This window comes from Elaeis guineensis, chromosome 14, assembly GCF_000442705.2.
Source record: "Elaeis guineensis isolate ETL-2024a chromosome 14, EG11, whole genome shotgun sequence".
Classification (NCBI taxonomy): domain Eukaryota; kingdom Viridiplantae; phylum Streptophyta; class Magnoliopsida; order Arecales; family Arecaceae; genus Elaeis; species Elaeis guineensis.
In genome coordinates, this window is record NC_026006.2 from 65,180,930 (window position 1) to 65,195,748 (window position 14,819).

Sequence of the window (14,819 nt, forward strand, 5' to 3'; positions counted from 1 at the left end):
TTCAAAACATTTCCTTTCAATATGAATATATACCATTTTTTGTAAAGCATTTTCTTCAATATTAATTTCCCCATGTACTATAAATTTATAATTAGTAAATGGATTATGTATAGCATTTTGTCTCAAATATCCTATCTCTAATATTTGAACTACTAGATGCACCTTACGGGATTAAAATTATCATATCCTGAATCCTCAGTTGACGTGAACATTATATATATATATATATATATATATATATATATATGAGGGGAGAGAGAGAGAGAGCAATGACACTAGGAATGATTCAGTAGAAACGTCTCAGGTATTAGGAGATGATGTCTAGGATGCTGATTGCAAGTTTCAACCAACTACCAGAGAGTTAAATGACTTATAGACTGCAAAAGTCATAGATCCTGAAATACTCATGTCAGAGCTCTTTATGTCAACCTTCTTGTAGATTGTTACAGAGTGTGTACATATTAAAAAAGGAGCTGATATTGCTGCCTTCCATTTCTATGTATCACCAGCACTTTAGAATCTTTTAACATTCAGCTGCTCACAACTTTGTGATACTTTGACACTGAGGTAGCAAATGAAGTCTGCAGGTTATCAAAATCTACACTTCCTTTCTACAAAGTCTGACTAAAACGTTCTTATCTTTCACTGGAGTTAAGCTATCTATTGAGTTTCCCAACGCGGATCTGTTATCTGTACTTTGTCAAAGAGATCTCATAACCCAAACTAATTCTGATATTCGGAGGCTATATGAATACATGAGGTTTGTGTTATTACTCTCATCTTTATTTTAGATTTTAGTAGATACATAAATGAGATAACATTACAAAATCTGTGGCAGTGATAAAACAAGGCAAAATTAAAGGACACCTGAAAAATGCAAGCCTCCGTACCCGACACAGACCACCACTCAGCAAAAGCTAGAAAAGAATAGTAGTAGCACTCAGAGACTCCACCAGAGAGAAATCACAGCAGCTGCAAAGGCAATGGCAGCTGCAGATAGACTCCAATTCAAAGTGACAGCAGCAGAGGTCGAGTCTTTTGAAGTGCTGGAAGGCCCTTCAGCGATAGGAGCGGCCTTTTTCTTTTTAGGTTTGGAAGGCGCAGGAGCGGGGGCTTGGGGTCTGAAGATTTCCAATGGGAGGAGCACCTGATCAACTTGGTACACAGCCAGCTGGTTATCTGAGTAGATGGTGTTGGACACCGTGGTGTTGTCAATCCCTGTTGTTATGTTCACCGTGTTCCCTGCGGTTGTCACATTGAGTGGGAACTGCCCATTGGTTACATCGCCTGCCTGTGTTCGGAGCGGGTTGCTCACTGTTTGGAACTGAGACATCGAGATGAAGGAAGGAAGTACATGGAACTGGATCAGTGCAACCTTCTGCTGGTCGGTGAGGGAGTTGAGAGTGCCTGAAGAAAGGCTGGAGAAGGCATTGTCAGTGGGTGCGAAAACAGTGAGGCCGGAGTTGGAGTCGTTCAGCTGGTTGTTGATCTGGTCACCAACCTGGGTGCTCTTAAGCAGCCGAATGAGTGTAGTAAACTGCCCTGCCTTCTCAAGTATTTTGGTGATGTTTGTTGGGCCTGGTGGAGCTGGAGCTGCTGCAGGCTGGGCTAAAGTTTGAGTGGTGAGGAGAAGAAAGAGCAGGGTACTGGCATAGATGGTGATATGTTCCATTGATTTTTCTTGCTCTCTTCTTTCTGGCTTCTAGAGGGACGGGATAAAGAAGAATTATAGATATCAGCTTTTATGCTGCGTTCTCTTTATCCTCTCTCTCTCTCTCTCTCTCTCTCTATCTCTCTTCTTTTGCACTGGTGGCTGCAGCCACGGTGGGCTTATATGGTAGTGGGAAGAGGGAGTGGAGGGCTCAGGTGGTTGGTGGTGGAGTGGTCTCCAGCACCAAACTTAATAAGATGCTGCAACTGGTTTGCTTGGAATGTTAGCAAATACAGTGAGGTATGGCCTTGACATTGATGCGATGATTCTTTCACAAAAAGCATCAGTGCAATGATAGAGGGAGGTTGAATGCTCTTGATGTGTAAGATGGATTGTGTTCTACCCTTCAGTTAGTCTCCTCTTCTTCTATATATTTTCACTGTACAAATTTGTTGATATGATTTCAAATATGGAAATAGTAGTTTGTTGGGCTGTCATGCGAATCATCGTTGGTCATCATGAAAATAAATATAAATATTGTGGTTTGCTACCAAAAAATTGATCACTGCCTTCTGATTGCTGCTAAAGAAAAGAACCTGAAGTTGGCGATATCACCTTCTCTGTTACTGACGAGGGAAGGAAAAAGTACAGCTTGCTAAATCACGACTCTTTTTTTTTGGCTATAACATAAACGATGAATTTGTCATGGTTTCTATTTTTCCTTAATATTCTCCCAAAAAGGGTGGTCCTGTTCATGATCTGCTCAATTGTTGACCTGTGTCCATATGCTAGACACCGTGCTTCCGAGAATACTGCATCATCACATCAGGAACAGTCTTGTTTGAGTTATATACTGGACCAAGAGGCAGGTAAAGCTTTTTGAGTGAATCGTGTTGTATGTTGTTTCTCATTATCTATTTTTTTGTCTACACAAGTTCATATAGTCTATAATGTTGAAAATAAACACAAGAATGATTTGTCTCTTGGGATCTATTTGTTTTCTAATATCTGTTGTTTCCAGTGTGGTTCTTTATTTTTAATGGTGCAAATTTGCTGTTAAGTATATGAAAATTACAGAAAGATCCCATAGAATAATACGTGCAGTTGCAATGCTGCTTCTGATAGGATGCAATGCTAAATGGTGATTAAAAAATATGAAAAACGAGAGAGAATAAAACGAATGGGTGATAAATTGGAAAGAATGACATGAGAAGTTGAAACTGTTTAGTCAGATTGTCTGAAGCATGCTATCGTGATTAAGTTTTCCAACAGTAATGGCATGACATTTTTTGATGTTCGAACCTCTGCGTACGCTTGCTTCTTTAACCATAGATTAAGTTAAGGAGAGTGTTTGGTTCAGAATTAAAATAAAAATTAGAATGGATTGGAATCAAAATTGAAATCACTAAATTCTCTAAAGTATTTGATTCGTGATCAAAATCGGAATTTAAGAGAGTGTGGATTGAGTTTTAGATAAATTAGATCATTCCTATTTCGTTTTAGAATCAGAATGAGACTCCTAACCAAACGTAAAATGAGAGTCACCTACTCCTCTTAATAGTAATGGATGTTTTCTTGTTACTGTCTTCCTCCTAAATAATATATTCATTAGTGTCAAACATGTAACTATGTGATCTCTGTTTAAACTACATGTCATGAACAGTTAAATGGATCCTTTTGTTCCACCACACGGAATGGAACGGTGTATCTTATCTGGGAAAAACATTAGGAAAAAGGACTTGAAATCTAGGATTTTGTGGATAGCAGTAACTCTTGTTTGTTCCGAGAACCTGCACTGGAAGAAAAATGAGTTCAAAAAATGAGTTCTGATTATTGCTTATTTATAAAAAAGCAGCAGCTTAAAGAATTAGAGCATTCCTCAAGCCTCTTGCGTGGGTTGGCTTGTCCATTATTAGGATATATCGTAATATATTTTGCTTTCTAAACGATGATGATCTTTGGGGGCTTTTACATACGAGGGAGGTGGTAGGGCATCATAAGACTGATAGAAGGCTCATTTTCTTCTGAGAATTTAGCACCTTACCACTAATCCTCTCTAACAACCCAAAGGCAAACCAAGTTGTGAAGTTTGACACTCTAATTGACACTTGGATTCTTCCCAACCAGAGGATACCTATTACCGTGGGCCTCACAGGAGAGCAAGACAACTGCTGGTGGTCCAGCATCCTGATTAAATCCCTCTAGGAAAACAACAGGGTGTTCGATAAAATTTCAGTTCTTAGGCAGCTTGGTTTGCCTTCCACCTCAAGTCAAAGATCTATCAAACATGGAACCATGAGCACACAAATGATCCAATAGGAGAAAGCAAAATAGAAAAAAGGCATGCACTACCATCATGCTTCTGGAATAAGAACTGTATGTGATTACTGATGCAAATTCTATACAAGTCAGCATTTCCATTGGGACATCCCCAGAAAGTAATTATAATAAAGTGAAACCTTCCAAAAATATCAATACGTTATAAACAACAAGGGCTTTGGCAGAATGGGTTGCAACGTCCTCTAACTTAATTCCCAATCTCATTTCTAACAAGCCTCACTTGGGTGTTTCCTCCAAACTCTGATACCTGTTAGCAGTCAGCACCCAACTCAAATAAACCATTGTCTCGACTCCTTTTGTTGTTCAACCTCCGACTTCTGCAGCACCTCTTTGGGTAAGCAAACATCCGAGAAACTGAGTAAAGAATGAAATAACATGGGTGTGATCAAAAATTGAACTCAAATCCTCCAGGAAAACCACCCCCAGGGAATCCTCCACCTGGGAATCCACCTTCAAAGTGAAAAGTGAATTGTTGTCCTCCACCAGCAAAAGGGTTAAAACCTCCACCTCCCATTCCCATACCCATGTCATCTACATCCTCACCTCGGTCATATCTTGTACGTTTCTCTTCATCACCAAGTACCTTTGCAGGGAGATTAGAAGAGTCAGAAACTCAGAATAGCAGGTAAGTAAAGAATCTGAATCAAACAGAAGTAAAACAGAAATATGATGCAATGTATGATAGCAACCGCTCCAAATCAAATTTTGAATAAGACAATTGAAGCAAGAACATTTGGCAAACCTAAGCACCTTAATAAAATGAGGCAGGCCATAGCTTATCCCAGATAAAATGAAACACCCTCATCTTGGATACCACAAGTGCTTGAAAGTCACAAACTATCATATATCTTCAGATAGGATGTTCAAAAAGCTTGAAGACCATAGCGATCCTTAATATCTGGTTGAGCTTTTTGACCAAATTCAACTCTACCCATAACCCCATACTCCTAAGGGTATTTTATCTGATCTTACTGGCTTTTCTACGTTCTTTCAAGGTTTATCTAATCTTCTAAAGTTAATTGTCAGCATATGGACAGATTTCTCAAACAATTCTAAACAAAAAATCCTAGCCAGACTACAACATACAAGTTTAAGCATTCTTTGTTGCAAAACAGATGGAAGAGAATGTTGTTTAGAACTTTGTTGCAACATTGGGCAAATACAAGCACAGTCAATTTCATATCAATATGATGCATCAAAATAAAAGATGGTTAATTGGCACACAATAAAGCACAGGACATTCACCCTTAGTACAGCTGCTAAAAGACCAATAAACGAGACTACCACTAAATATTATATTTATATTACCTCATAGGCAGCAGCAATTTCTCGAAACTGGGCCTCTGCTGCCTCTCTGTTATCAACATTCTTATCTGGATGCCACTGTAAAGCAAGTTTCTTGTAGGCCCGTTTAATCTCTGCAACAGATGCAGTTCTTGGAACCCCCAGGATTTTGTACCAGTCCTTGCGTTTGCTTAACTTCAGTGATTTTTCAGCCCTCAAAAGTGCTTCTCGAATACTCATATCCTGAAAAATTGTAAATTATTACAAGCTGAAATGTCCATCTATTCAAATTAGTTTCAAACAAGTTCAGGGGAAAGAATAACTTTAATAGAGAGAGCATATAGAATGAGAGAAACAATAAGCAGATAAAGAAGAGCACAAGATACACATAATAATCATGCTATAGAACCCTAATTCCTAAATCAAGCAGTACAAAAACTATTGTAACCACCATTGAATCAATAGAGTTTTGATCAATAAAATGTCCAGTATGCAGGGAGCCAAAAATTAGACAAGAGGAAAAGAAGATTTTTTCCCCCCTAAACTAGTAGCAAAAAAAGAGTTACATTATTTCCAATAATGCCCAATGAAAATTTGAATTATATAACGAACCTGTGGAGACTTTTGAGCAGCTATTTTTAAATCTTCTACAGCTCCCTCCCAATCTTCTGTTATAAGTTTAGCCTCACCTCGCTGCAGAGAGACAGCTAGGCCGGTCAGATAAATATCCACCAATTTCAAGCACACAAGATTTTCATGGTAGATGTATAATTTGCAGAAAAGGTATTCATGATGTGCTAGGCAATTCTGACATATTCATACTCTACTATTTCACAATTAATACATCTGTCAGGCAGACCATGAATTGGTGGAACCAACTAGTAATTAAAATTAATCACAGAAGTATTTTGTATCTTCACAGATTCATCCATCTTAGATGCATAAAAAACTTCTCCAAAAGAACAGGATCAGAGTCATGAAGCAGTTATAAAACTGTAAGCAACAGTAATAGAAGATGCCTGCACTCAATGTTAGCAGAAAGGCAAAGGCCCAACAAAAATTTAACCTCCAGAACTTCCATCATCTAAGTTTGTTAAAACTAATGACATTTGTGGTGTTTACACCACTAGGCTAGTAAAGGATTCAAATAACAGAGAGTCCTAATCCTATTTTGCTTGCATGAGATTTATGTATTATAAAAAAAGCCATTACATTGTGATTCGACAGTTTGGTCTTCTCAAGCAACAATCTAAGAAATGCAGGACCATAAACAGCTATATTTAGAAGGCAAAAGGCCCCATTAATGTATAGGCCCTTATTTTTAACTCTACAACAGTGAATATCATTTTAACTAGGTGGCATTGGTGTCCAGAATGTTAAGCAGTAAAACAGACAGATACTTCAACTTTAACATGTATAGTTCACTTGACTCTGCATCTCTGGCTCCTCAAAGGTCAATTATGATAAAACTTTACTACCTCATTTCTTCAAAATCAATCAGATGGTCTAAATTCCAATTAATCTACTTACACATTCCACACCAAAGCTGATTGATGCCAGTACTTGACACTTGTGTTGAATGTCTGGCTCAAGAGGAAGGATTACTTGATTGATATGTGAGACCCGTCGACCAGTAAAATGTTAAGGACTAGACCTTTCCCTTAATTTTATTAATGCCAATTGATGACTAAACTAACAGTTTGGACTTATGTGATCTTATTTCTCTTAAACATTATCAGGAGAGAGAACCAAAATGGCAGCACTGACTAATGAACAGTGTATTAATAAATATGAACACCAAGGACTCATGCAAAGCATTATAAATTTGGAATGCAACTGTTTTTCTTTTTTTATCCAAATTTACATGTGGAGAGTTTTATCAATAGATGGAAGAGTTACATTGGCAGGCACCACATCGAGAATGTATTCAGAAATGATTTAGGCTGTTTTTATAGGTGGTCCTGGAGGGTTTTTTCAAAACCGACAGAATATAGACAATTGCTTCATTTACATGCTGGCATGATTTCTTTCTAATATGTTAAGTTGAAGAGTAGAAAACATATATAATAACTAGGGAATGTACCCATAGGTTTTATGTCATGACATGGTGACGCATGGCCACAAAATTGATCTATATATAGCAGCATGCTTACTAGATGGCCAAAGCATAATCACATAAAAAATCGCACATACATTCAAATATGGAAAAACAAACTCTTTTGCTTTGGGGAGGAGCATTCCAGAGTTTGGGTAACTACAATATACTGCGGCAAAAAATCAAGAGCTTCCTTTCGGATTAAATATACTCAGCTGAAATGGCTCACCCATTTTCAACTCAAAATCTATTGATCCATCATTATCCTTTTCCAAAAGAAATATTGCAGCAGGACAATGACATATGAGAAAAGTAAACAGAAGATTAAAGTTGTTTCAAACCCATATATTTGAAAAAATTATCTGATTACTGGAAGTAAAATGAACAGAATTTGACTAAGGGGGGAGTGATTATTATGAAGGGACATATCAGATGGGTGCTTATAATAAAATGATGCAGCAAAGCCACCTTTAGCAAAAGCAATGCCAGATAGGAGGTTGGAGGAAAAATTGCCACCACCGTGGCTGGTCCCAAGCCTGGATGAGAAAGGAGGAGAGTTGATGCCAGGTTAGACAGCCGGTCATAAAAATATGTCAATAACTCTTCTCCAAATAGTTCAGAAAAGGCTCAATGGTTATGGTTATAGCCATGTTGCTTCACCAACACAACCAACTAAATGGAGGCTACATTATTTTTAAGCACTCCGGGTACAACTACAACAGATTGTGACAGTCAAAATTAATGAAATACTGCAGGTTTTCTGGTTGTGAATAATAAAGAATCATCTCAAGGCATAATGGTGAGCATACATAGGGGTATGCAACAATTAGGTCGACTTTCCAGACGAATTAGGGTAAGCCAAGTCTATAACTGTCAAGGATACATAAGCTTATAGTCATTATGCTCACATCCCTAAATTGAGAGCTGGGATAGAAACTGGCTTGCCAACGCCTGAAGTTCCCTCTGCACAAGTTTGTATCTCATAAACAAACTGTCCTTATACAAGACCCATTACTATTTGGAACTGGACTTCTTAACCTTTTATGAAATGTCTTCATAAGATTCACAGCATAATACATGGATATTTATGCTGATTACTGCATCGGTCTTGAACAAAGATTTGCTTCATTGTCTAGACCCAATGGCACTAGGATAGCTGATGGCACTACTATAGGGCTAAAACATACCCAATGAGGTTAGCATCTAGATATCATAAGTTTTCAGGCCCCCCAATCCAACCAAATCCAATTAAGGCTTAAGATGCATTTACTTCAGAAAGACTAATCAAAGCATTCCCAGAAGATACTGAAGTTTGAAATGCCATAGCAAACCTGAACCAATGCTTCAACAAGCTCTCCATCAATCTCAAGTGCATCTGTGCAACTTTTGATAGCATCTTTTCCTCTGCCAAGTTGAACCAAGACCTTACATAAACCAAGGTGAAGATGTACATTATAAGCACTGTGACTGGGGTCCATTGCAAGGGCAGCCTTGAAATCCTCAACAGCCAATCGTAGCTTGCCCATTGCAGCATTGTCTTCTGCCTGCAATAGTCCCATCAACTTACACTTAATGAATATACAGTAAAATGGCAATCTTCAGATTCACATATAAGCTCCAGAATAATAGCCTTACACTCTTGGTCTTCTTTAGGAGATTTTTTAATCCAAAATATGCTTTCTTCAGTTCACTATGTTCTGGATCTAGACGGAGTCCCTTCTGAAAGTGCCTGAACAAGATGCATAGTTACCAATATAGATATAGTACTGCAGCTTAAAAAACAGGAGAACATCATTGCAGCAAAGTGGAAAAAGAGTGCACATCTAACACATAAAGTTTGAAATGTTTAACATATATCTGTATCAGAAGTTTCATAAATCAAACCTTGTAGCAACATCATGGTCTGAGAGATAATAATAAGCACGACCACGAAGCAGCAGTGCCTCCAAATTATCTTCATCTTGTTTAAGTATGTATCCAGTCTCTGAAATAGCACTTGAGTAGTCTTTCAGTGCTAACAACAATTTCACCTTGAGAATTTTTGCCTGCAAAGGACATGTCTTACTGAAGTAAGACTGCAGCTTATTGGTACAATCCATATCTATTTTAACAAGCACAGACAAACATCAGTGATCCATAAAAAGTACCCGTAAGCATCCTGGAGAAAAGACGAGGACAATTTTGTCAATATAATCCAAAGCCTTTGAAAAATCACCAGACTCAAAATAATTGTATGCCGAGTCCAGTGCACTTTGGGCCTGCAATAATTGAGAGAGCTCCTTCTCCATTGAAGACGTCCCAGGTTTTAGCTCTAGAAATTTTTTATAGTTTTTCTCAGATTCCTCAAATCTACATCAGAACACGTGAGTTAGGTAGCATTTATTTTAAAATCATAGTTTTTTGCACAAGCCAGACATGCCCTAAAGACAATTCTGTCAGATTAAATCTTCCCAACTAAACAATTTCTTTTTCTTTTTAATAACATTGTCCTTTATATTATCAATTAATATACATTTACTTTAGTATGAGACATGAGAGTGCCTATTGCATATGGTCAGTTATGTAGTCATGAAGCATGGGTCAATTATATATATATATATATATATATATATATATATATATATATAGGGGGGGGTGGGGGAGCCGAATCTTTGTACTATATCAAGCACACCACATAAACCATGCTACCACACATTTTTTACATACAATATTTGCTATGTACTGGTATTCCATTAATGTACTCAAAGTCTTTAGTATCTCGACTTCAGAAAACCTTCAAGTTGACTTCAACCCTTTTCAAACGAAGAATAATGTCATATTATTCAGCTCCATGCATTAATGGCAACATGCACAGGTTTTAAATGAAGGTAAAATTGATAGTTCAATCTTTCTGTATAGCTACTTGAATCCATACTTGGAGTTATCAAATCCATATGTTAAGAATTTTATGCCCGTACCTTAGGAACCCAAGCAAAATTACATCATGTTGGACATGCATAAACTGTTATCAGACTGATAACTTCTGAATTGACAAGTTCATTGAATTCATATAAATGACCTCAAGCCTCTGGCATAGAAACGTGAAGGGAAAAAAAGAGCAAATGAAATCACACTCTTCCCCACTCATTTTGATGAATTCTACATTGCAAACAAAAAGTCAAACATTTCAAATAAATAAAAATGTTGTCAAAAATTACATACAGCAGAAAAGCACCTGCATAAGTGACGAAGAACAGATGCACGCTGTGAATAAGCTTCCGAAAGATTTGGATTTGCTTCTATTGCAGCACTGAGAAGTCTATGCGCATCAGTATACTGCTTCACCTTTATCATGTCAGAAGCTCTTTTCAATAAACTAACAGCATCATCTTGTTGGCTTTCTGCATATTAGACAAATCAATATAATATAAAAAATATCAACATATCCATCACAAAATTTGAAAAAACAACTGTATAGACAATTAACATTTCTTAGTACAAATAAAGAAAAAGTCCATTGACATTAGTTTGTGAAAAATGGTATGATCTTTAAAGAGGAAAAAATGGTACAAAATGTCCAGAAACTAGCATTCTATATTATTTTTCATATAATCTAATTAGAAAAGTTATTAAAACCTAAAACTATTTTCAAATGCGTACATGATATAGAATAGTGGATTCAAGTTCTCAATGCTGCAAATGGACAGTGCCCATTTGTAAGATTGCTTCACTCAATAGAATGCATTATTAAAACAAAAGAAGGAACTTCCCATGATAAGCTCTATGTGCATGAATCAGATTTTGCTGGTTGACTTCCTAATCTTATTACAAGGCTTTATAGGTGGAGTTCAATGTTACCAGGACACATGACACATTTATCAAAATTGAACATGGAATCTTCCCAAAAAATTGGATACGTCTAATACCAATTAGATATGTTTTATGGATATGTACACATGTATGTGTATGAAGACTAATTTGTTTGACCAATTGCTTGGCAATTCAATAGAATTTGTAAAATTTTGCTATTACAATGTTAGACTTATAAACAAGGTTCACCATCTCGACACCAGACCACATACCGGAAACTTCTTGGTACAGTGTCGGTATGCTTGGTAGGACGGTCAGTTCAGCATATGGACACTCAGTACATCCCCCATGCCACATGCCAATTTGACACCGATAGGGTATAGTATGCTCGGTATGCACCGATGCCAACCGGTATGGCATACCATGCTCATAAATTTCTAGGTATAAGTGCCAAAAGTTAAGATGTAACTATTATGATATAATGGTGGACTGATTTGAAATGTCAAGAAGAGTAACGATGTGTCCAAGTGTCTTAAGTGTCCAGATACAGCAAAAACTCAGAATTTGAACTATCCAGGTAACATTGGGCGGATTACATAAAGAGAGGGCATGAAGTTGACAAAATGAATTGATGCAAAAAAGGGGGGGTTTACAAAGGCAGAAGGGAGTGATTAGTTACAACACCTTGCCATTTTTAAGCATGAAACAAAACCCTGAGGGAGGAAATGTAGATGGTCCACTGCTTGCATAAAAGTATGCTCAAGTTGTACCTAGGTGTATGAAATTCCAAATGCTCAAGGCCCAAGGAAATTTCTGAAATGAAATCTTTGAGTGCTTTTAGTGCTATCCTCTAGCTGTGAAGAAAAAAAGCAAATCTTGAGGCTTCATATTTAACAATGTTTGCTGACATGAAATCTTTTAGTGCTTCTAGCAGCAGTATCCTCTTTCTGCAAAGCAGTTAATCATCTTGGGGAGGTGAAGAGAGGTAACCCCTATGGCTTCATAGCAACCATGTTTGCTGACATGAAATCATTGAGTGTTCTAGCGGTATCCTCTTGCTGTGAGGCAGTTAAATGTCTTGGGGAGGTGAAGACAGGCAACCCCTGAGGCTTTGAATTTAACCATGTCTGCTGACATGAAATCCAGTATCCTGTTGCTGCAATGCAGTTACGTATGTCTTGGGATGGTGAAGACAAGCAACCCCTAAGACTTCATATTTAGCCATGTTAGCTAGGTTTGGCACAAAGGGATTGCTGACATAAAATCTTCGAGTGCTTCTAGTGGTACCCTCTTGCTGCAAGGCAGTTAGATATGTCTCGGGAAGGTGAAGACAAGAAACACCTAAGGCTTCATTTTTAACCACGTTAGCTAGTTTCCAGGATTAGGTTAGAGGCCTATGAAAAGTTACTTGAATCAGGAAAAGGTATGGGAGAGAATTTGAGTATGAGAAAAAGCAAGATTCTAGAGATCATAGAGATCCTATACAACAGAGTTATGTACCAAGAAAGTAAATAGAAAGCAAGATCCTAGAGATCACAGAAATTGTATTATCACACAAATATCCCAGTATGAAAACAGTTTCCAAACCTCAACCCAGAATGCAAAACCAAGTGATCTTAGCCTCCCAATACCAGCATCCCTTCCTTCCCGATCAAAATAAACCAGTGGCAGTAGACAAGGTCAGCCTACGCCCTTAATTTCCAATCTCAAAAGTTTCTAATCCATCCCGGTACGTTGAGAACACTGAAATCATGCCATATCAACAAACGAACAACCAACGCAGTTGTATAAACTGTCCAATGAAGAACAATGGTAAAGCATTGACCAGATCGACTTGAATCAAGAAAATCGAGAATTAGGAATCCAGAGTTTCAATAATCAAGATTCATCCTTTTTTTTTACTTCTTTCTTTCAGATTTAAAGAAACCTAAAAACAGCGAAAATTCAAAGATCCAAAGCGTTATATCACCCTCTTCTCGGACGGAATCGTTTCCTAAAAAGTACCATCCAAGTTACAGCAATCTAACATAAAGATCATCTATATCGATCCCGAATCAACTCATGAAAACGAAATCCCAATAGATTCATAAGACCGGGGTGCAAAGGACCTACCTTGGCCAGAGACGAACGGCGGTTGGGAGGAACAGGACAAGTAGAACACTAGAAGAGGCACGACGACCAGTCCCCCGGAGCCGGAGAACCCCGCCGCCATCCTTTCCTTCCCGTTTCCAAGGCAGAGAGAAGAAGAAAGCCTCAAATCCAAATGCCTAAACGAAGACCCGCCCACCCGCCGGCTTTTTATTTGTTCGCCCCCTCCGTTTCAGTTTCGGGACCCAATTTGGCAACGGACGGGGGAATATTTATCCGACTGGTCGGTACTCCGTATTCTCAACATACACGTCAAAAACACCAATGATTGTGTGCCACGTGGATTCATATCGGACAATTTCGCAAGAAATTATTACCTGGACCACGCCCAAGTAGACCAACGCAACTCTCAGAGCACGTGCACGGTGGATGACGCGCAATCGGGAATTCGTGAAATACAAGGGTTAGTATTGCGATCCAGGGGAAAACCAGGCGTTCGTTTGTCACAAGACCAGCCCACTTAAAATAGATTTGAAGCAATTGGGCTCGGTTGTGGCAGTGTACCCTCTTGAAAAATCTTGAAATATGCTAATTGAAGTATAACAAGCCTCATTATATGGTTGATAGTTGTAAAGCTAACAAAAATATTGGTCATTCCTAAAGATTCCTTTATGTGATTATTTTCTATCTGGAGTGCTTGATATTGGATCACTATGTGATAATTATATGGTTATTGGAGTGTCCGGGTTAACGCATGTTCCATGATTTACAGCACCAAGCAAAAAAAAAAAAAACGTTTGGATTTCATGACACCTGAAATCTTCGTTATGTAGTCACTAATTTGGAAACTAGATGGCTTTGAGGGCGTTGGTGACACTACAAAGGAGATTGGAAAAGGTTGGGACCAATGCGCGAGTCAGGTACGATCATGTCTTCAGTTGCTTGAATCTGGCAAAAGGTTTGCTCAAGTTAGGTCTTGGCTCATGCATGCACTCTAATCTATCTAATCTTAAGTGTGATTGGAATTTAAATTTATATATTAATGTCATAAAGATTTTACAATACAGAAACCAAAGCCCTGACTACTTGGGATTTGACTTTGTCAATTTCATCGTAGTATAATTCAAGAATGCCGATCATAAAATTTAGAATTTGGAGCGGTTTTTAGTTAATATGCAAATGTGAAAACCCAAACCATAGTTAAACTAGCCACCAAGCCAACATGGCACTTCTCAACTAGAAATAAGCTCTCAATTTTATTATAATTATGTCATAAGTCTAGCTTTAGTAGACTCACCTCCCTACATGTTCAACAAAAAAACCTCTTTCACCCCCCTACACATAGCCTCACTGTTAGTGCTGTAGATCGAGACATCCAAAATGGCAAAGTCCATTCAGACCAAAGAGGCCGCCATGTACTCATCCTATCAGAAGAGAAAATTTCCTGATGCACTATCTCTTCCGATTGGCTTATGTAATTATTATTTTTTATCATATATTTAATACCTACAGATTAATTTTTATATATAATAATTTTATATAATAAAAATATTTTTATATTTTAAAAAAAAA

At 37.8% G+C, this 14,819-nt stretch overlaps 2 protein-coding genes across 2 annotated transcripts; both read right to left on the reverse strand.

Moving 5' to 3' along the window:
* Nucleotides 1–838: 838 nt before the first annotated feature.
* Nucleotides 839–1,812, reverse strand: LOC105057086 (fasciclin-like arabinogalactan protein 12). Its single transcript, XM_010939541.2, has one exon. It carries the CDS (start codon nt 1,670–1,672, stop codon nt 941–943), a length of 732 nt encoding a protein of 243 aa, XP_010937843.1. The 5' UTR covers nt 1,673–1,812; the 3' UTR covers nt 839–940.
* Nucleotides 1,813–4,008: 2,196 nt separating this feature from the next.
* LOC105057085 (dnaJ protein P58IPK homolog B) lies at nt 4,009–13,483 on the reverse strand. Its single transcript, XM_010939540.3, has 9 exons — nt 13,272–13,483; nt 10,585–10,750; nt 9,518–9,719; nt 9,255–9,415; nt 9,006–9,099; nt 8,702–8,914; nt 5,888–5,968; nt 5,300–5,518; nt 4,009–4,574 (listed from the first exon to the last, which is right to left on the reverse strand). Exons 1-9 carry the CDS (start codon nt 13,369–13,371, stop codon nt 4,377–4,379), a joined length of 1,434 nt encoding a protein of 477 aa, XP_010937842.2. The 5' UTR covers nt 13,372–13,483; the 3' UTR covers nt 4,009–4,376.
* Nucleotides 13,484–14,819: the final 1,336 nt, after the last annotated feature.